This window comes from Cetorhinus maximus, chromosome 22, assembly GCF_964194155.1.
Source record: "Cetorhinus maximus chromosome 22, sCetMax3.hap1.1, whole genome shotgun sequence".
Taxonomy (NCBI): domain Eukaryota; kingdom Metazoa; phylum Chordata; class Chondrichthyes; order Lamniformes; family Cetorhinidae; genus Cetorhinus; species Cetorhinus maximus.
This window is the reverse complement of record NC_135900.1, coordinates 55381119-55404219: the sequence shown is the minus strand read 5'-3', so window position 1 is coordinate 55404219 and position 23101 is coordinate 55381119. Positions and strand designations below refer to the sequence as shown.

The 23101-nt window shown below is 40.4% G+C and overlaps 1 protein-coding gene across 1 annotated transcript in view; it reads left to right on the top strand.

Annotated features, from left to right (window-relative positions):
• Nucleotides 1-22599, top strand: part of pnpla3 (patatin-like phospholipase domain containing 3) — a 29820-nt gene extending 7221 nt beyond the window's left edge. Inside the window, exons 2-9 of the mRNA XM_078568355.1 lie at nt 419-651; nt 2348-2413; nt 8229-8438; nt 10375-10435; nt 12117-12374; nt 12567-12699; nt 19889-20011; nt 21019-22599. Coding sequence (XP_078424481.1) covers nt 419-651; nt 2348-2413; nt 8229-8438; nt 10375-10435; nt 12117-12374; nt 12567-12699; nt 19889-20011; nt 21019-21247 — 1313 coding nt within the window. The 3' untranslated portion in view covers nt 21248-22599. The remainder of the gene's footprint in view (nt 1-418; nt 652-2347; nt 2414-8228; nt 8439-10374; nt 10436-12116; nt 12375-12566; nt 12700-19888; nt 20012-21018) is intronic.
• Nucleotides 22600-23101: the final 502 nt, after the last annotated feature.

Genomic DNA, 23101 nt, shown 5'->3' with positions numbered 1-23101 from the left:
AAGTCTTTCAAAATTATGAATGATGTTGATAAAGTAAATAAGGGGAAAACTGTTTTCAGTGGCAGAAGGGTCAGTAACCAATTTAATGTGATTGGCAAAACAATCCGGCGCATTAAGAAATAGGTTTGTTTTTACACAGCAAGTTGTGATCTGGAATACATTGCCTGAAAGGGTGGTGAAAACGTATTCAATAGTAGCTTTCAAAAGGGAATTAGATAAATGTGGAGGAACAAAACTTTTGGGGAAAGAACAGGGAAGTGAAATTAATTGGATAGTTCTTTCAAAGAGCTGGTGCAGGTATGATGGGTTGAATGGCTTTCTTTTGTGCTGCATTATTCTGTGATTCTATAATCTGTTACTTATTTGTGCATTGATAACCTGCAATTCTTTAATATGCTCTTTGTTTAATTTTCTTAAGATAGTTGTTGTGCAGACGTCATGGAAATAGCTAAAGAAGCCAGGAAAAGAAACTTGGGACCTCTGCATCCATCCTTCAACTTAGTAAAAATAATACGAAATGGACTTTTCAAGAATCTTCCAGAAAATGCACACCAGCTAGCCACAGGCAGGCTCTGCATTTCTCTTACCCGAGTACCTGATGGTGAGAATGTGCTGGTGTCTGAGTTCAACTCCAAGGAAGAACTCATCCAGGTAAGATGAGAAAACTCCTCATAAACTGGAGTTGCCCTTTACACCTGCTGGTTGAAAGTTATATCTCTGTTAGGACTGTACAAGGAAATGTTGCAGGAATGCAACTGAGGCTGGCAGGCTGAATTCCTTGGCATAAGAGGGTAAAAGTTATCACTTAATTGTAACAATAAATTTTAAGTTTTCTCAAGGTGCACCTTGCACATTGACCCAGATTTTGCTGTGTTAATGCCGACGTAACTGTCATTATTCCTTATCATTACTGCACTGAAACTAATAGCAACCTCAGACATGCACGGAATAACGCAGAACTGCAGAAGTCGCTATTTGTGAGTGCTTGCTCCTCCATAAAGTGCGCTGTAGGGGTTCCCACAGACTGTTATTTCCCTTGTAATTATGAATTGACAAAAGTATCTATTCTAATGCTGTTAATCTTACTGTACAAACTTTGGAAAAACCTACGCCTTGTTGAATGAGGTGTAACTGGAATTTTTTAAGTGTATTCACCCTCACTGGCCCTGAAAAGTTAATTTGTATTTCTGTAATGTCAAATTTCTCTACAAAGAAAAATTCCATATTTTTAAGAACTTTGTAAAAGTCTGCTAACTTTATTTTAGCTTCATCTCAATACAGTCATACGTTTATTTTGCTACCTGAAAATTTAAGTTGTAAGTGAAGGACTTTAAGTGCTTTTAACTTCGTAGTATGCTGTGTATGAACATTTCAATTTGATTGGTTGCCTAATTGCTTTGTGACATCATTGATGCTGCACACTAAGATACCCCCTTGATTTGGTAGCAGATTCAAATTGCTGTGGCAAATGGGAACTTCCTGTCAGAGATTGCCAGATTTTGGTGGGCAGCTTTCTTTGAGGTCAGTCATGAACATCCTTGCTTTATCGTTGACTGCAAAGACTGAAAAAATCCAGACCAATTTCAAAAGTAGTGCTGGAAATGAGTCACTAGTGAGTTGGTTTTGTTTTATGGATGCCTGGCTCCATTATAAGCACATTGAAACAAATTTCATTACTACTAAGATAAAAGCAAAAAACTGCAGATGCTGGAAATCCAAAATAAAAATACCTGGAAAAACTCAGCAGGTCTGACAGCATCTGCAGAGAGGAATACAGTTAACATTTCGAGTCCGTATGACTCTTCAACAGAACTAAGGAAAAATAGAACCTCTCTTCTATTTTACCTTAGTTCTGTTGAAGAGTCATACGGACTCGAAACGTTAACTGTATTCCTCTCTGCAGATGCTGTCAGACCTGCTGAGTTTTTCCAGGTATTTTTGTTTTTGTTCATTACTACTGACACTGTTAAATGTCAATTTCATGTGGAAATTTGACTCATTAAAAATGTTTGAACGGTAGCAAAAAGTAACTTTTATTTTGTCAGAGCCTGTGCAATCACTCTGACCATTGCTGCCCCATTAGTCAAGTGTCCTTCCACATTCTACCTGAGAACTCCAGGACTGTCTTTAGGATTGGGTGTGTTCAAATGGTCAGCCCAAAGAAAGCTGCATAAAGTAAAGGAACCTCTTTTCCCTTCCCATCTTGAGACCCATCTCTGTTAATGTAGGCCTGGTTGCTGCATTTTATTCCACAACTTGTGTTGCTTTCTGGCCTGTTTCTAACGCTGAATAATGCATTAAAATGTGCTTGCAACAAACAGATCTTTCCTCTGCTTGTTCTCCTCAGGCTCTGATCTGCAGTGCCTTTGTTCCAATTTACTGTGGACTCATTCCACCGTCTTTTCGAGGAGTGGTAAGTCTTTCTAGGCTTTTGAGAATCTTTGTCTTCAATTGTGAATTAAAGCCCTCTTTAATCTGAAAAGGAGGGTCAAATTAACAAAGAATCAGGCATCAATGGGGATTGAATGTGGTTGAGTTGAAATGTTTGATTTAATATAGGAACCTTTAAGAATGCTTCCTGGTGCAATTGGCATTGAAAACTTTGGTTTATAAAATAACTCACTGCAAAAGGGGGTTTTGATCTGCCAGCACAAAGATAAATGATACTGTCATTTGTAATTTTCCAAACGGGATAGCAATTTTTTTGATTGGCCAATGTGATTGGCATCTGTTTGTCTTGGGAAACGATGGACTGTGCCTAGGATTTATGTCCGGTCAATGTAATGAAACTGTAAGGACACCTCAAAGATTTTTTCTTTGTTTCTGGTGAAAAGGCTCTAGGAAATGGTAGCTGGTTTTTAAAAAGAAAAATCCTCTCAAATGCTCCATTGTCATTTTGCAGAGGCCTAGAGAAATTTTTGCCTTTTGATAGTTTTTCAGGATCAAATTGCTAATTGTGCCATGGACAAGGTGCTTCCTTGCAGAAAATCAGGAGAATCAGACAGCTAAGGTCAGAGTATGATCTTGCACAGGCCCCTTGGAGTCCTGGAATGACTTCTTGACTAGCCATTGGCTAGTTGAATCCGAGAGGTAAATATTGCTCCTGATGCCACTGTCGTCCTTACAGTTATTTCCTGAAGGATTGAAGTCCTGCATGGCAGTTGTGTTCTTAATGTGTTTGTACGTTTCAACATCCATAACCTCACTGGCTTGGTGACTTGTAGGAGAAAATAAATAAATGAAGAAAATAAATCTCATTGTTTTTAGAGAAAGTGGAAATCCCCAGTTTAGTTTCATCTAAAGATTTTCCTCATCTTTCTTTATCAGCCTTGCTGATAACCCATGCTTGACGCAATGTGTTTTTTTTTAAAAAGTAAAACATTTGATTTACTATAACATGCCCTGCGGTTCTTTCTGCCCCCAACTTACCTATTGTGCTACTACCAATGTATTTACAGGGAATGGCCCTTGATGTTTGTTGCCTCCAATATGAGGCCCTTTGCAATTCAGTTTTTCTCTTTTTTGGAGTGATGTTGAGGTGGAGGAGGAGGAGTGAAGAAAGGAATAGCATGAGTGCAAAGGAATTAATAAGATTCTTAGTTTACAATAGTGCATAACAAATTTACTGAGCTTTATAGTTATACTGTCCAAAACCAGTCACTCTTACCAGTGCTGTATTACCATTGACCTGTAAGAGTTGAAACACTAGCTTGTTACAAAAATGTGCATATGCAAAGGCACAAGTCACAAGAAAAGCAGTTAAAAGGAACATTTTGTGCTTCAGTTGTTTTGTCACTTGTGTGTTTTGCATGTTAATGTTCTTGTAATCAGGTTGTATTCAATATATAGTATAATTCTTTTAACTCTTCGTAGTGTGTGTCTAGGCCAAGGCTGTATTAGTAAGAGTGATTGGGTTTGGAAATTATCTTTGTAAGAGCATTTTATTTAGGATCTGTGATCTTTGCAGCTTACACGGTTTGAAAAGGGAGGCATTTTATTTGTCATAGTTTATTTATTTCACTCTTGAACCTATTCTTTAATGTTGTCATTTTAGAGAAACAAGTGATTACTGAAAGCCCATAAAACATTGTCTACAGAGTGCCTTAAGTTGCTATTATCTTTAAGAGTTGATGCACCTTGAGCAATCACCTAAGAGTTAAAGAGTGAAAATAAGACGCATCAAATTTTTGTTCAGCTTATAAAAGTCTGTACATTGTAGGATGAAGTGAAGACTGATAGAGATCAGGAGTTCCACAATTCTGAGAACCATGGAAAAAAAAATAGTGCCATGAATTCCATGAGTTTGGAATTCTACAAAGGAAAGCTGTGGGGTCAGTGGTAGTGAGACAGATTCACATTTGGGCTAAGTTGCACTGCAAAGCTATTAACATAATGGGATGACTTTATCTTGGAAATGGAACAGGCACACTGATGGATCTAAAATCAAAGGTTGCTTTTGTTTTCTGTTTTGAATTTTCTGGTGAGAGTCTGCCAGAATTGTGCAGCATTCTTGGTCACAGTGGTTGGGTGGTGTGACCAGTGGGACTTGTATCACTCAGCATAATAGCTGGATCTAATTCTTGATCAAACCCTCAAGAGAGGTAGGCGCTGATTAGGGACTGGATGCCTCCTCCAAGTGCTATGCTATCACTTCAATAACTGGTGACTTAGCAGCATGGAAAGATGCTATGGAGCAGATTGTCTTAGTCATGTTATGATACGGGCTAGTGAAGAAGTTGATTCAAGTGACATCTATGTTGGGATCTTTCTTTTCCATCCTTCCAACAAAGTGAATTTTCTGTAACAAGGCACTGGCAGCTTGGCAAAGATCCGTGACCCAAATGATGGGAAGGTCCAATCACGGGTAGATCTCGAATTTGAAGCTTGTCTATGGGAGTGACACATGGACACTATCAGGTGCTGTAAAGTATTGGATTACAATGGTGAATGATGAAATGTTTGAACCAGGTTTTTGTCCATTCCTATGTCAAATAGGCAGAAAAATCTAGCCCTATTCAGAATGAATTTTGACTGCAATTAGCGACAATTGCATTTTTGTATGAAAGCATTAAGCAGCCAGTCACCTTATTCAGAGGATTTAAGTCTCAAATTCAATTCTATTAGCAGGCTGTAAGAAAGACAAAGGCAGAACTGTTGTTAGTTAAACAGATTGCCAGGGCTAGCTCCCTGGTTCGGCCTCTATTTCCAGGCTAATCAGCAGCATTCAAAGCGATGCACTTGGTTATAGAGTTTAATTTTTTGTGGGTTAATAAAAGCTTACTTTTATAACATCTTTCACATGGATAACTTAAATTTTATATGGTTGAAGGAAATAAAATGCCCACTGCATTTGATAAATTGAGATGTTCTGTGCATGTCAAGAATGAGAAATTATGGATAGAGGTAATGAATTAAAAGGGGAGAAGCTGGTTGCTGGGTATGCCTCCAGGTCACCAAGTCAACGGGGTTATGGATGCTGAACTGTACAATCACATTAGGAGTACAACTGCCATGCCAGGACTTCAATCCTTCAGGAATTAACTGTGAGGGCTACAGTGGTATTGGGAGCTATATCTACCTCCTGGATGTAGACACGGACTGCTTTTTGACCCTGGTTGGTTATGGACCATAAAGGGATATGGTTTTGGAAATCGGATTCCAGTGTTCGCTTCATTCACAAGGCCCTTGATGAGGATGCAGCCTAGAGTGGGACCAGACTTGGAATTACAAGTAGCAGCTAACATTTACAGTACATAATTAATAAATAATGACCATTACAGACAAGAGACCCCATCTACCTCCTTATTGGCATGCAAGGCCACCACCATTGCTAAATGTCCCACTCAACCATGGATTATCAACCATGGATTAGATGATACAAGCTGCATCTTTTCCAGTGTAATGTTTCCTTTTAAATATGGTGATTGGTTCATCTCTATTATGTGCAATGGTCCGAATATATGACTGCATCTTATGATTTATGTTTTATTTAGGTGCTTTATATTTTTGAGGCACTCGGACCTGTTCTGGGGCAGATGGTTCATGTACAAGGCAGACAGGTTACACCTTAGCAGGACTGAGATCAATATGCTCGCAGAGAGATTTGCTAGTGCTGTTGGGAAGGGATTAAAATAGCTTGGCAGGGGGAACCAGAGTGAATTCAGATAGGTGAGAGAACCAAAGCTGGTAATAGTAGGAAGAAAAATAGTAAGCAAAACTGGAAGGTAATGGAAACAAAGGCCAGTATCAAATAGGGTCAAAATACAGAAAAATGTTAAAAAGGTAAAATTAATGGCACTCTATCTGAATGTGCACAGCATTTGCAACAAGGTAGGTGATTGGTGGCACAAATAGAAGTAACTGAGTATGATCTAATTGCCATTACAAGATTTGGCTGTAGGGTGACCAAGGCCAGGAACTGAATAGTCAAGGACATTTGACTTTTAGGGAGGATAGGCGAAAAGGAAAAAGAGGTGGAGTAGTGCTGTTAACAAAGGATGAAATCAGTACATTACTGAACGAGGATCTTGGATCAGAAATCAAAATGTAGAATCAGTTTGGATGGAGCTGAGAAACAGCAAGATGCAGCAAGCATTGGTGAGAGTTATTTATAGGCCACAAAACTGTAATGGCAATGTAGGGCATGGTATAAATTGGGAAATTAGAGGTGCATGTAACAAGGTTAATACAATAATCATGAGGGACTTCAATCTACATATAGACTGGTTAAACCAAATTAGCACTAATGCTGTGGAGGGTGAATTCCTGGAATGTTTACGAAATGGTTTTCTAGGACAGTTTGTTAAGGAACCAAATAGGGAATGGGCTATTTTAGATGTAGTATTGTGAGATGAGAAAGGGCTAATTAATAATTTCATCAAGGAGCCCTTGAGGAAGAGCCACAACCTTACATTTCCCTAGATTTCAGCATTAATGGGGAAAACACTGACCAAAACAAGTTAAGAAAAGTTTCCGGGTTAGACACGCACGCACCCCATTACCGGTAAGTCCAGCATTTGCTGCCCATCCCTTACTGCCCTTAACAGATGGTCCCACAGTTGACTTAACCTATTGCATGGTACTAGCGCCATATCAGATAGCCCCGTCAGCTTCTCGGGAACCTTGTGTACCAGAATATTTTGAAACTCTAGCCCAGTGTTCACTGGTGTGATTGAGTAAGATTGAGAGAGTGCAGAGAAGATTTACTAGGATGTTGCCGGGTCTTAAGGAGTTGAGTTACAGGGAAAGATTAAACAGGTTAGGACTTTATTCCTTGGAGCGTAGAGGAATGAGGGGAGATTTGATGGAAGTTTACAAAATTGTGAGGGGTATAGACAGAGTAAATGCGAGTAGGCTCTTTCCACTTAGATTAGGAGAAATAAACACGAGAGGACTTGGCTTTAGGGTGAAAGGGGAAAGGATTAGGGGGAACTTCTTCACTCAGAGAGTGGTGAGAGTGTGGAACAAGCTACCATCTGACGTGGTAAATGCGGGCTCACTCTTAAGTTTTAAGAATAACTTAGATAGATACGTGGATGGGAGAGGTCTGGAGGGTTATGGACTAGGTGCAGGTCAATGGGACTAGCGGAATAATATTTCGGCACAGACTAGAAGGGTCGAATGGCCTGTTTTCTGTGCTGTAGTGTTCTATGGTGACTTCAGTTGAGAAGTTCAGTACAGTACATGACATGAAGGTTCTTTACTTGAGCAATTATCACTGGTGCCTCTTTGCATTTTGACTTGTAACTTTTAAAAATTTCCTGATGCCAATACCCTTGTTTCAAAGAACTACAAAATTGCATCTTCCCAAAAACAGCACCAGTGTAATATGTGCAGCCCCTTTTTATAAAGGGAAGTGCTAATGACCTAATTGAAGGATTAGCGTAGAGTTCTATGCTTACTGCACACAGGACAAGTTAACATGTAAGTTTGATTTCCAAAGAACTGCTGAATCATCTTGGATTTATAATTATCTTTAATTTATCTCCCTCACACAGGGCACAAACACTTAGTTATGCAAGCTTGCTCAGTATTTTAATTTTTCTACCTTACTATTTTTTTCTAAAATTAACATTTTAGTTTTTAAACAGTAACTATTTTGCAGTTGTGGCTTAGGGAGAAACTTTGGCTTTAAAAGGCATTCTCAGTTGGAACTGAAAGCTCCACCTCAGAACTCTGATCTGAAAGTCATAGTCTTATGTTTAAAATGGACGCCCTTATTTTGTTAGCGTTATGTGGATGGAGGGATCAGCAACAACTTGCCTCAGTATGAATTGAAGAATACAATAACTGTGTCTCCATTCTCTGGAGAAAGTGATATATGTCCTCGAGACAACCCCAGCAACTTCCATGAACTCCGTGTTACCAACACCAGCATCCAATTCAGCCTGGGAAACCTATATCGACTGACTCGAGCACTCTTCCCTCCAGAACCAAAGGTAGATGGTTGAAATTTAAAGTATTTCAGATTATTGAAATTTTTTAATGGCTTATTAAGTTTAAAATATTAGCTACTATTTATTAGTGAATTCTTTTTGGACATGAGTACTCACACCTGTGTTTCAACAATTACCTTTGAAATAAAACTGAACTTGGCCTTTCTGAATTTTCCCGCTCATTTGGTAATGGAAAAATTCTTCCGATTTATTATTTATTTTATTTTATCAGGATAATCAAATGTTATTCTGACTAATCTATCTTAGAATGTACACTTGCTGTCCACAAATCTTATTTCATGTCGTAATTTTAGGATCTTTGGGACAGTGTGGGGGAGGGGGCAAGATTGCAGTCAAAGAAGCTGAAGTTTCCTTATTAGGCTCAGAGGAAATTTTTTTTAAGCCCCAACCCTCTTTTGTGCTTGGGCTGACTTGGCAGGCAATCCACTGTTGGTTCCTGCTGAGGCCTAATTGAAGTTGGGTCTGACATGAATCTGTGGTTTTTTTTAAAAAAAACTTTTTTTTTTGGTAAGTGTCCCTGCTGCCTGCTCAAGACAGCAAATAAAAACTGGAACCTATCAGCTCTGTGACCCTCGAGCAGCAAAGTAACTTGGGCAATTTTTAACTGACCACCAAAAAACTGTTTTAACTGAGCAGGACAGAGTTAAATTTACTCTCAATATTTCCTGCTTATTTTATTTTGCCAACTGTGACTCTGTATTTTCAGGCTCTGGTCAGTGGATGGCTTCAGTGTCTGAAGTCTCTCTTGAAAAATATGTATTTAAAAAAAAACAATTATAATAATCAACTAATTATGGACAATGCTACAGACATTATTTTTCCAATGTCTGGATTTGACAGTTCAGAATTGGATTTTATTTTGTATAAACAGCTGTTTCTTTCTTGGATACAAAAAGAACATATGAACGTATGCATTAGGATTAGGAGCAGGAGTAGACCATTCGGCTCCTTGAGCCTCCTCCACCATTCAGTGAGATCATGGCTCATCTGACTGTGGCTCCACATTCCACCTACCCCTGATAACCTTTGACTCCCTTGTTAGTCAAGAATCTATCTACTTCTGCCTTAAAAATATTCAGTGAACCTACCTCCACCACTCTCTGGAGAAGAGAGTTCCAAAGATTCACAACCCTCAGAGAAAAAAATTCTTCTCATCTCCATCTTAATTGGGAGACCCCTTATTTTTTTAAACTGTGTCCCCTAGTTCTAATCTCTCCCAGAAGGGGAAACTTCCTTTCAGCATCCACCCTGTCAAGCCCCCTCAGGATCTTTATATCTTTTAATAAGATCACCACTCATTCTTCTAAACTCCAATGGATACAGACCCAGCATGTCCAAACTTTCCTCATAAGATAACCACCCCAATTCTAGGTACCAGTTGAGTGAACTTTCTCTGAACTGCATTTATATCCTTTCTTAAATAAAGAGACCAAAATCAAACTAATGTTTTGATGTAATAAGAACAGAAATTACAGGAAAGAAATGGGTCCAACAGGCAAGACAGGTTAATGTTTCAGATCTAGATCCTTCATCAGGACATTAATCTGTCTTCTCTCTTTTACAATTGCTGCTGCACTAGATGTGTACTTCCAGAACTTTCTATGTTTATTTCAAATGTAGGCATTTTTCTTTATTCTGTATGACCTTTCTTTACTTAAGTGTTTTCTAGTTTAACTGAATAATGAAAAGTACATGATCAGCTTGTAAGTGTGTATACTGGGCAGTTAAAACATGCAGCTGGTTCTTATGTAAGAGTTTAGATTTCTACTGTCACTGTTGTTTATTGATAAAATCGATGCAACATATTCTGCTTTCTTGGAATAAGGCAGAATATCTGTACATATTTGGAGGTTTTGCTTTTCCTGTGCAGCCTATCTTTCTCTTTTTATTTTAAAACTTGATGCAACCTGTTTTTCAGGTGCTTGGTGAAATGTGCCATCAAGGTTATGAAGATGCACTTCGATTCCTCAAAGGAAATAGTAAGTCCTGATTTATTATGGTGGTTGTTTTTTGGAGGATTTAGATCTTAAGTTACTTAGAGGGCAGAATCTTCTGGCCAGCATATGGGGGTGGGCCCCGCACGCCGACGTGTAAAATGACGTGCAGTGACATCAGACGTGCGTCCTGACGTCACCACACATCATTCTGATCTTCAGTTCAGCGGGCGCGCACCGGAGTTGGCTGTGCACCTGCCAAACTGTCAAAGGCCTATTAAGGCCATTAATAATCTAGTTAACCAATTGAACAGGGCTGCCTGTCCAACCTTAAGGTTGGTGGGCAGGCGAAGAGCCCAGGCGGCCTTCGCATTTTTCATGAAACCTCATCCACGGGCGGGAAGAGGTTTCATGAAGGTTTTATTCATTCAATAAAAATTTTCATGAAAACTCAAACATGTCCCAGCTCATGTGACACTGTCACATGAGGGGACATGTCTGAATAAATTTATTTTTTTCAATGTTTCATACTGAAATTAATTTCCGAGCAGCAGGCCCCAACTCTCCCTCCTCCCCCTGCCTGCACAGGTAGTGCTGAGCGCTACCGGGCATGCGTCACGCTGGGCAGGCCTTAATTGGCCCACCCACATAAAATGGTGCCTCACAGCCAATTGCGGGCGGTGATTGGCTCCACGCTTGCTCCCGACCGGCCCGCCCAACGGGGAGAAAATTCTCCCCAAAAAAGAGTAGTGTCCATCTCATTTGTTAGGTGTCATTTTCTGCATTCCTATCTCATTCACATCCAACAACACTCGAGCTCGACACCATCCAGGACAAAGTGGCCTGCTTGATTGGCACCCCATCCACAAATGTTCACTCCCTCCATCGCCAATGCACAGCAATGCGTACCATCTAAAAGATGCACTGCAGGAACTCACCAAGTCTCCTTAGACAGCACCTTCCAAACCTATGACCGGTGCCATCTAGAAGGACAAGGGCAGCAGATAGATGGGAACACCACCACCTGCAAGTTCTCCTCCAAGCCTCTCACCATCCTGACTTGGTAATGTATCGCGGTTCGTTCACTGTCACTGGGTCAAAATTCTGGAACTCCCTAACAGCATTGTAGGTGTACCTACACTGCATGGACTGCAGCTGTTCAGGAAGGCAGCTCACCACCACCTTCTCAAGGGCAATTAGAGCTGGGCAATAAATGCTGGTTTAGCCGGCAATGCCCACAACCCATAAATGAATTTTTTAAAAATAAAAATTTTGTATGAGTGGGGCTTAGGTTTTTCACAAATTGTAACTTTTCTATAATAAGAAAAGATGTAAATTTAGTATAACTTATCAATCATTTTTAAAGTGAACATGATTTTGGATGTATTCATACCACTAGTACAAAGCAAAACTGTTAAAATTATAATGCAAATGCAGCCTAAATCCAGACAGAGCCTGATCTGACAAAGTGAAATGGAGAAGTTCTCTGGAGGAAGGAATCTTGCTTTGGTTTGTTCCAGAATTAATTAAGTTCTTAACTCCTGGATTTGCATTTCACAAGCTTGGTGTCTTTGCATCAGTGCTAAATTTTTAGTGTTGCATCCCTCAAAAATCTTTGACCTCTGCTTTCTTTAATTTCCTCCATGTAGTTGAAGTTGCAATGTTAGCTTTATTAAACTCTTTTCTAATACGTCAGTCCACCCTGTTTTCTCTTTTTGCTTCTCAGACCTACTTGAAATTCCAGTTCTCCTAGATGATTTGACTCCTGTCACATCACTGAGGGCGGCCACCACACCCTACATCCAGAATCGGGACACTCATTACAGCACAACCCAGCTCATGGAAGAGGGGGTGGCAACAATGGTTACAGACAGAGCTTCAACAATAAAATCCAAATCGAACAACAAACAACTGAGGAAACCGTATTGGTCATCAGCACTGGATGAAAGAATAATAGAGAATCTACCACCAAGACTTCGTAACGGTACTGTGAAAACAGAAGTGTTAGGTTTGAATGCACAAGTTCAATTAACTAATCCAATTGTACACCATCTGTGCAATCTGAGAATTGAAGAAATGTGATATGTTGGCTCCATGGGTGTATATATGAGTCCGGACTATATCTGCAATCAACCTAAAGAGTTAAATTCTGATATTTTCCCCTTTTTTCCTGTAGCATTGCATGAAGCGTGTAAAGAGAAACGTGGCCTTTATGCACAGCTTAGCAACCTCTTCCTGGTTAGAATGGCATCCTATGTGATGTTACCTTACACACTACCATTGGAGTCCGCCTATTCTTTTGGCTGCAGGTATGCGTTCTGAGCAGCTTGATTTTCCTGGCTTTACAGCAACAGATATGTTTACTTTACAAAATTGTTGACCACAGCATGAACTTTTAATATAAGAAATAAAGTAATAGCAGCAGGATAAGGCCATATAGCCCCTTGAGCCTGTTCTGCCATTCAATAAGATCGTGGTTGATCTCACGCTACTTTCCTGCCTGTTCCCCATAACACTTGACTCCCCTGCAGTCTCACAGACATGTCTCTCGGCCTTGAATATATTCAATGACCCAGGGTGGAATTTTACAGCCCTTCCTGCTATTGGGACTTTCCGGTTCTGAAGTCAGTGGCCTTTTGAATGTGCAAAATTCTGCCCTCAATCTCCATAACTCTGAAGTAGAAAACTCAAAAAATTCAAACCCTCAGAAGAAATTCCTCTTCATTTCTGCCTTAAATGGATGGCCCCTTATTCTGAAACTGACCTGGATTTTCACTCCTGAGGCGCGTAGCAGAGATCGGGAAATTTCCTGGCTCGCTGCACTTGCCTCAGGAGAAACTTCCCCAAATCGGGGTTGGGAGGCAGGATGGAGTTGGGTCTGCCGCCCCTGGATGCTTGGGCTGCTGAGTGCCTAGGTGACAGGCTGTTTAAAAGGTCAACTCAGTTCTCTAGGACTTTGTTCCAGTTGTTTGCTCATATTTTACGCCCTTTAGGCCTCAACCCCCTACCCACTCTCCATGTCAACAAATCCTCACACCCACCCCCAATGGCCCCTTGTAATCTCCAAGCCAACTCATTGCCCCCACCCAATCCCTCCAAGGGCCCTTACAGCCCCAATGCCAACTTAGTGCTAATTCACCCAGCACTCTTTGCCCTTACACTCCCCATGTCAACTCACCAAGTATCCAATAACTTCACAGCTTGACAGTTCTACAGACCTCTTCCACCCTTCAAAAGTATTTATAGCTACTTTAAAATATTGTAGTTCCCACCTGTGGTTTAAGGCTCTTACTACAGCAAAAAATGGAGCCTGAACTCAGCACTGAGTTCAAATGGCCCTGCTGAGTTTGGGTTTCCCTCATGTGAGTCACGCCCTGCCCCCTCTCTCCTACTGGTGAGAATGGGATCTGTCAGAAATGGAAGTGGGACTACTGCATCTGGGTCCCACTTGCTATTTTGGAAGATCCACAGAGCCTCCGCGACTCTGCAGAAATCTAGGCCTGTGTCCCCTAATTCTATAAGAGAAAACATCCTCTCAGCATCTACCCTGTCAAGCCCCCTCAGAATCTTGTATGTTTCAATAAGATCACCTCTCCAATGAGTATAGGCCCAATCTACTCAACTTTTCCTCACAAGATACATCCCCACACTCCCCACCACCCCAATCTCTGGAATCAATCTAATGAACCTTCCCTGAATTGCCTCCTATGCAAATATATCCCTCAAATAAGGAGACCAAAACTGTTGCGTATACTTGGTGATGTATTTGAGCCATTGGAGAAAACTTGTGTTTTTGTTATTTTCTTCCCTCTTTAATGCCTATTTGATAACATTAATTTCTGTCTGTGGAACTCCCCCAGTACTTTGGGTAGATTCTGTAGATGTGAAAGTGCACAAAAACATGTCATCCCATCAATGGTCTGCGCAGGTAGACAGAGCAGTCAACACTCACACCTCGGCACCAAATAAAGCTGACTCCACAAAAACAAGGCTGAATATAGATGTGCAGCATGTGAAGTCAGTTGGACTAGGTCTGCAGTGGGGCATAGAACGACACAACTTACATTGCAGTTTTAACATCACTTTATTGTACTACACAAAATTGTACTTCGAAAAAATGGTGGGTGGAACCCAGATGCATTGATTGCATAGTATAGCAAAATTATTTCAGGATGATAGTGGGGAATGGAGATAGGAAAATTATTTTCTATAGGGTTGTGCTGCTACAGAGCATTTAAATTTTTTAAGCCTGGTTTGGTGTGCCTGCATATGCATTAAAATATATCTTTTTTTATTCGTTCATGGGATGTGGGCACTGGCTAGGCTAGCATTTATTGCCATCCCTTGCTCAGAGGGCATTTAAGAGTCAACCACGTTGCTATGGGTCTGGAGTCACATGTAGGCCAAACCAGGTAAGGACGGCAGATGTCCTTCCCTAAAGGACATTAGTGAACCAGATGGGTTTTTACAGCAATCAGTAATAGTTTCATGGTCATCATCAAACTTTTAATTCCAGATTTTTAAAAAAATATTGAATTCAAAGTGCCATGGTGGGATTCAAACCCAGGCCCTCTGGGTCTCTGGAATACGAGTCAAGTGACAATACCACCATGCCACTGCCTGATTACTCCTATTCACTCCCTAGTTTGTTCCTAAACAATGGTAATTCCACAAGTACAGTGGCAAATAGTCAAATAAAACCCAGTTGATGCATTCACACATGTGAACAACCATCTTATTGAAGAACAAATTGACGAAGCAGTATTGAAGAAAATAAACATTCACTGAGACACCTATCACACATGCCACCGAAAATCTCTTTTTTTGAGGAAAGTTTAAAACCTTCTTAGAAGCTGCATCTTAAAATCATAAAATGATACAGCATAGAAGGAGACCATCATCTCTCTGCCAGCTCTTTGAAAGAGTTTTGCTATGCTAGCACCTTTTTTAGGGGTAATAATGCAGCCATGTAGCTGTCTAGTGGTAACATTGAAATTTTAAAGGCATGCAAATATAAAATATATTGTAAAATATATATTTCTTTAGTAAAGGTCAATTAACCGATCCCCATTGGAAACAGACAAAAATCTGCCATAGTTCCCACCCCAGATTGTCATGCAGTGAAGCCAATAGAAAATGTAGTGTAAATCAGCCTTGGCTATTACTGCCATCAAATAGCCTGCTAAGATGGTGGAGTGGGCAGATAGGTGGCAGATGAAGTTCAATGCAGAGAAGTGTGAAGTCATTCACTTTTGTAGGAAGAACAAGGCAGATGAATTGAGGGCACAAATCAACACATGGAAGTATGATGTCATTGCTGTCACGGAGTCATGGTTGAGAGAGGGGCAGGATTGGCAGCTCTATTCCAGGATATAGGGTATTCAGGCGAGGCAGGGAAGGAGGGGGTATCGCAATATTGATCAAGGAATCAATTACAGCAGTAAGGAGGGATGACACCTTAGAGGGCTCCACTAATGAAGCTATATGGGTAGAACTTAAAAACAAAAAAAGAGCAACCACATTGCTCGGAGTGTACTAGAGGCCCCCAAACAGTCAGAGAAGTAGAAGAGCAGATACGTAGGCAAATTTCAGAGAAGTGTAAAGATAATAGGGTGATAATAGTGGGGGATTTCAACTTCCCCAACATTAACTGGGTTAGTCAGTGTGATAGGTTTAGAGGGAGCAGAATTCTTAAAATGCATCCAGGAGAGCTTTTTAAGCCAGTACGTAGTAGGTCCTACAAGAAAGGGGCAGTCCTGGACTTAATTTTAGGGAATGAAGCTGGGCAAGTGGTAGAGGTATCAGTGGGAGAGTATTTTGCAGATAGTGATCATAACTCTGTTAGATTCAAGGTTGTTATGGAAAAGGACAAGGATGGGCCAGAAATCAGAGTTCTAAATTGGGGGAAGGCCGATTTTAATAAGACCATGTATGATTTGGTCAGAGCGGACAGGGAGCAGCTACTTTTAGGTAAATCTGCGTCAGAGCAATGAGACTCATTTAAGAAGGAAATAAGGATAGTACAGGGCCAACATATTCCAGTAAAGATAAAGGGTGGGACCAACAAATCCAGGGAATTCTGGATGTCGAGGGATATACAGGATTGGATAAAGAGAAAAAAGGAGGCTTATGACAGATACCAAGGGCTCAAAACAGCTTAAGCCCTAGAGGAGTATAGAATGTGTAGGGGGGGAACTTGGCAAGGAAATTAGGAGATCAGAAAGGGGGCATGAAAAAACATTGGCAGGTAAAATGAAGGAAAACCCAAAGTTATTTTACAAGTACATTAAGAGTAAGAGGATAACTAGGGAAAGAGTAGGGCCCATTAAGGACCATAGTGGTAATTTGTGTGTGGAGCCGGAAGACGTAGGTGGGGTTCTAAATGAATATTTTGTGTCGGTGTTCACAAGTGAGAGGGACAATATGTGTATGGAAATCAGGCAGAAGGACTGTGATATAATTAAATAAATTAGCATAGAGAGGGAGGAGGTTCTAAGTGCTCTGGCAGGCCTAAAAGTAGATAAATCTCCAGGCCCGGATGAAATGTATCCTAGGCTGTTAAGTGAGGGAAGGGAGGAGATAGCAGGGGTGCTGACAATAATTTTCAATACTTCTCTGGCCACAGGAGAGGTGCCAGAGGACTGGAGGACAGCCAATGTGGTACCGTTATTCAAGAAGGGAGGAAGAGAGAAATCAGGGAACTACAAGCCAGTCAGTCTAACCTCAGTGGTGGGGAAACTATTGGAAGCAATTCTGAGGGACAGAATTAATCTACACTTGGAGAGGCAGGGATTAATCAAGGACAGTCAGCATGGTTTTGTTAAGGGGAGGTCATGTTTGACCAATTTGATTGAATTTTTCAAAGAAGTGACCAAGTGTGTGGATGAGGGCAATGTACTTGATGTAGTCTACTTGGACTTCAGCAAGGCTTTTGATAAGGTCCGGCTTGGGAGATTGATAATGAAGGTAAGAGCCCATGAGATCCAAGGCAATTTGGCAAATTGCAGAATTGGCTGAGTGGCAGGAAGCAGAGGGTGATGGTCGAGGGGTGCTTTTGTGACTGGATGCCTGTGTCTAGTGGGGTTCCACAGGGATCGGTGTTGAGTCCCTTGCTGTTTGTGGTATATATAAACGATTTAGAATGTAGGAGGGTTGATCAGTAAGTTCGCGGATGACACGAAAATTGGTGGGGTGGTAAATAGTGAGGAGGATAGCCTTAGGTTACAGGAGGATATAGACGGGCTGGTCAGATGGGCTGATCAGTGGCAAATGGAATTTAATCCAGATAAGTGTGAGGTGATATACTTGGGCAGGACAAACCAGGCACGGGAACACACGATGAATGGTAGGACCCTGGGAAGTACCAAAGATCAGAGGGACCTTGGTTTGCATGTCCACCTGTCCCTTAAGGAGGCGGGACAGGTAGATAAGGTGGTTAAGAAGGCATATGGGATACTTGCCTTTATTAGCTGAGGCATAGAATATAAGAGCAGGGAGGTTATGCTGGAACTGTATAAAACGCTGGTTAGGCCACAGCTAGAGTGTGGCGTGCAGTTCTGGAATCCGCATTATAGGAAGGATGTGATTGCACTAGAGAGAGTGCAGAGGAGATTTACGAGTATATTGCCTGGGCTGGAGAGTTTTAATTATGAAGAGAGGTTAGATAGACTGGGGTTATTTTCCCTGGAGCAGAGGAGATTGAGGTGTATAAAATTATGAGGGGCATAGATAGGGTAGACAGGAAGGAACTTTTCCCCTTGGTGGAGGGATCAATAACCAGGAGGCGTAGATTTAAGGTGAGGGGCAGGAGGTTTAGAGGGGATGTGAGGAAGAATCTTTTCACCCAGAGGATGGTGGGAATGTAGAACTCTGTGCCTGAAAGGGTGGTAGAGACAGATACCCTCATAACATTTAAGAAGTATTTGGATGTACACTTGCGATGCCATGGCATACAAGGCTACTGGCCTAGTGATGGAAAATGAGATTACAATAGTTTAGGTACTTGTTTGATCAGTGCAGACTCGATGGATCGAAGGGCCTTTTTTCTGTGCTGTAGACCTCTGACCCTAACATGGAGAGACAATATAAAATGAGGGATGCAACTCTTAAGGGTGTGCAGGAGCAGAAGGAAGCTGGGTGTACATGTGCATAAGTCATTAAAGGTGGCAGGACCGGTGGAGAGAGGAGTTAATAAAGCGTACTTGTATAGGACACTAAATAGGCCTCAGCTGGAGTATTGTGTATGGTTCTGGACGCCACACTTTAGGAATGCTGTGAACTCATTGGAGAGAGTATAGAAGAGGTTTACAAAAATGGTTCCAGAGATGAGAAACTTCAGTTATGAAGATAGACTGGAGAAGTTGGGACTGTTCTCCTTGGAGAGGATAAGGCTAAGAGGAGATTTGGTAGATATGCTCAAAATCATGAGGGGAGAAACAGAGTAGATATGGAGAAACTGTTGCCACTCATAAAAGGATCGAGAACAAAAGGGCACAGATTCGAAGTGATTTGCAAAAAAAGCAAATGCAATATGAGAAACTTTTTCACACAATAGGTGGTTCGGGTCACTGTGTGTTGAAGGCAGGTTCAATGGAGGCATTCAAAAGGGCATTAGGTGATTATTTCTATTTAAATAATGTGCATGGTTACGGGGAAAAGGCACGAGAATGGGCACTGAGTTATAATGCTCATTTGGAGAGCTGGTGCAGACATGTTGGGCTGAATGGCCTCCTCCCACACTGTAACGATTCTGTGATTGTTTGACTCCCATGTGGAGGATGGCCATCTCTACAAGTTATTGGAGGGTTGCCAGCATATAAAGAGCTGTGTGCCAGCATGAGGGGAGGGAGAAATTTTTTAAGGTAGCAAGTTTTGATCTCCCAGTTATTTTTACAGGATTTCCTACTATGCCAAGAGTGTTGTTTTACGCAATGTTGCAAAGTGTACATAATGATACTTGTGCTGGTCAAGCTTCTGAGTCTACTGGAGGTAGATTCTTGCTTACGTGCCAGTGACACCACATACATTGTGGTTGCAATGACACGTAGGTGGAGTTGCTCTTGACTTAAAATACTGTTAATGCTGGAAATCTGAAATAGAAACAGAAAATGATGGAAATACATAACATCAGAGCTGTGGAAAGTTGCTGATCTGATGTTAACACTCTTTCTCTCACCACAACTGTCTCCGGCAATTTTCTTTTTTTTCTGTTTCACTTGCAGTTGTCTACAAATTCAGCAGACAGGGGACCCACTTTTATTTTCACATGAACTTCAGTTATAGAATAGGGGCAGGGTTGTGATGCACAGTTTGCCAGACTGATTGTGACTTATACCAGCACTAGCTTGGAATAGAGAAATTGTCTGTTTATAATGAGAGTTCAGTGTTGGTTTCAGGCAAATGCTGGAATGATTGCTATCAACAAATGAATATATCAACTGCAATAACTTGGCTGCTGTGGTTTCCATGTGACTAATACTCTTTGAAAATATTCCACAGGTTAGTGGAGTGGCTTCCTGATGTCCCAGAGGATGTTTGCTGGATGCGTGAACAACTATACATTATTGGTGGTGTTATTTATCATCGAGCAACAAAGCGGTTTGGTCTGCAGCCACGTTCTAGGTATGTAACTATATGGAAAATATATATTTGTATTTTTTATATTTTTATAAAAAAATATCCACATGTGACCAGAGTCCAGCCATATTTTCTCTCTCAAAATAAGAAATATAAACAATATATTGACTAAGACTTCAGAAATTTGAATATGTTTGGAAGCAACAAAAGTTGAAGGCAGTTTAGAATAAAGGGTGGCTTTAAAAGTGAGAATTACCTTTTTGAGTGGCTCATAATCTTGGATTTACTCTTCCAGGTTTTACAGGCTTCCGTGGGGCTACCATATTTTTCTTGGTCAGAAATGAGGCAGACAACAAGTATACATTTTTAATATGCATCTTGGAAATGAGTATGAAGATCTGTCTGTGGCTCAGGTGGTAGCAACCCTACCTCTGATCCAGAATGTTCCGGGTTTGAGTCCTGCTCCAGGGACTTTGGCCGTGGAAGAACCTAATCACTGGTGCAGGCAAGCCAGTGTACATCAGTGCCAGTCCCCAGGTGGTTGATATGAATGGAGGTGGAGGAGGGTGACCAGTCAGCATTGTGGTGACCTCATGTAACATGAGGAAAGAGCTGAAAGAGAAGGTCTTGTTGGAAATTGCTAAGGTAAATAGCTGAATATCCAAACGGATGAGTCTATGATTTGGAAATGAGTTGGCTGCCATTAGTAAACTGAACACCAGTAATTGCCAGGTTGACTCTGTGTCCCATCTTTATACATCATACCAATCTGAAATCATGGCATCAATAGAATAATTTTCCACAGCAATCCCAAAGGAGTAGCCATAGATGGTTTCTTCTGTTGGCTGAATAGTTGATTTCTATTGTTTTAATTGCATTCTTTTGTTTATTGAACACCACATTCTTGTGGAGAAGATATAAGGAATGTATTTTTTTATCAAAGCAATTGTGTAGTGGTTGATTGTTTTATGATGATCAACTCCATTTAATTTAACAAAGCCCTAGTTTGAAACATAAACTGAATTTCTTGTAATGTTTGCTTTATTTTCCAGTATTCAGCCGAACATACCTCTGAGAAAATGCTTGAGCCTACCAATTAACTCAAACCAGTACCAGCCTTGCCTCACTTCTCAAATCTCCACTGTGGAACTTAACTCCCAGCATTATGAGCTCCCCAGCGCCTTAGATCCAATAGTGCACGAATCTGTTGCTTTGGTGAAACAGGGTCTGGCAACTTCGGGCAAGCAAATTCATTTCTTCACTAGTTCAGATAATTTCTGAATGGTGATGGGAAGTTTGCAAAGACAGCTGACCAGGAAATCATTTCTAACAATGGTTCAGAGATTGTAATGAAGATCACAAAGTTGGCCCATGGACCAATTGGTTAGAAATGTATGTGTCACCTATTGCACAGTGATAATTCTTTTACTTAGAGGAAATCTAGTTCTTCTGCTTTCAAATCAATAATCTTAAAGCCATTTCCAAACTTTGTCATTACACAGAACTGTGTTGTCACGCTATCAAACTGTTTTCAAGAACTTTAACATATGTTATGAATTGTGTAGGCCATTGCTTATGTTTGCACTTTATTGTTAGCTAAATTCAGTCAGTTTCCCCAGCGTCAGTGATTAGTTCCCAACTATTTATGGTTCATCAACTCAGATTGGTATTTATCATTGTAAAAGCTTTTATAGTCTGATACCTTAAATATGTTATTAACCTATACAGCAGAATCGCTGAATTTTAAATGACCTATAGTGCATATTGAGTTTAATCCATGCACTAGTTTTACCTCACTCCTTTGTACATATGCTGTCACTACTCGTGCACTCCTTTTTTTAAATTTGTATTTGACTGAAGAAGCAAAACTGATTTCATTTGTTAACTAAAGACCTTCTAAGAAATTTATGGTTGTAACTAATATCGGTTGAGTGTTCTTGCCTTTGGGGCTTCTTTCATACTTAAATATTTGTAAATGCAGTGGAACCACCATTGTCTAATTTCTCTATTTAAACGTTAAAATCTTATACAAAAAGTCGTCCTTTTACGTGTTCTACTGATTCTTCTTTTTCTGACTTTAATCAGTCTTGCACTACCAGAAACATTAAATTCAATTAATGTTTGTATTGTACTTTTATTCCTGTGCCTTTAAGAATTGCTGTAACAATTAAGTTTCTACATTTGGAGTGTTTGATTACCTGCTGCTATCCACTACCAGTGACAGAACATGGGACCTCCATTGAATGAACTTGTGCTACTTCAGTTCTGAATAATGTAGGTGGATACAGTATATGGTTCTCAAACCAGAATGTACCTTGTTGTTCATTCCATTGAGATGACTGGAAACCTGAAACTGCTGGGGGACAAAATGTGATATTTACATGCTCTCACTCTGATAAGACTATTTTGTCTCTGGTGCTATTTTCACTGATTTATTTTGGAAAAAGTATGAAAATCTCCTGCTGTGCCTTTTTATTTGTCAGTTCCAATTATTGGCAAATATCTCATAATTATCCAAGTCAGCATTTGAACACTAAACCTTTGTATAAATGTAATTCTGTTTACCTCTCTCCAATATCTTTATGGGTAAATAAAATATTGAATAAAACCATGATTATACTTACGAGAAATTTCTGATATTGTTCATGTGTGGTCTATAGAGGAGTGTGTATTTATAGAACGATATAGTATATGTCTACTCTTACATTAGTTCCCAAAATGAGTGCCAATTATAGTGTCTCCAAAATTTGTTCTCTTCTTTAAAGATGCTCCAAGATTTTTTCCTCCCTATACTGCCACATCTCCTGATTCCACATTAGTGCCATGTGAGGTCTTTAATAATGCTGTATCTTCAATAATATACATCAATCTCTTGTGCCATTGCACACAGGGAGTCAAGACTAAGGTGTTCTTTTAACAATGGAGCAGGGGATAACTGTACCAGGAAATACTCAGCAAGTCTGGCAGCATCTGTGGAGAGAGAAACAAAGTTAACATTCCAGGCTTATGATCTTTCATCGGAAAGGTGTGACATCAGCCTTCTCAATTTCTTTGTTCCAGTCACTCACTCTAACATATCTCCGTCTGAACTTGCAGTTCTCCGTTGTCTTGGATCCAATCCTCACATTACTACTC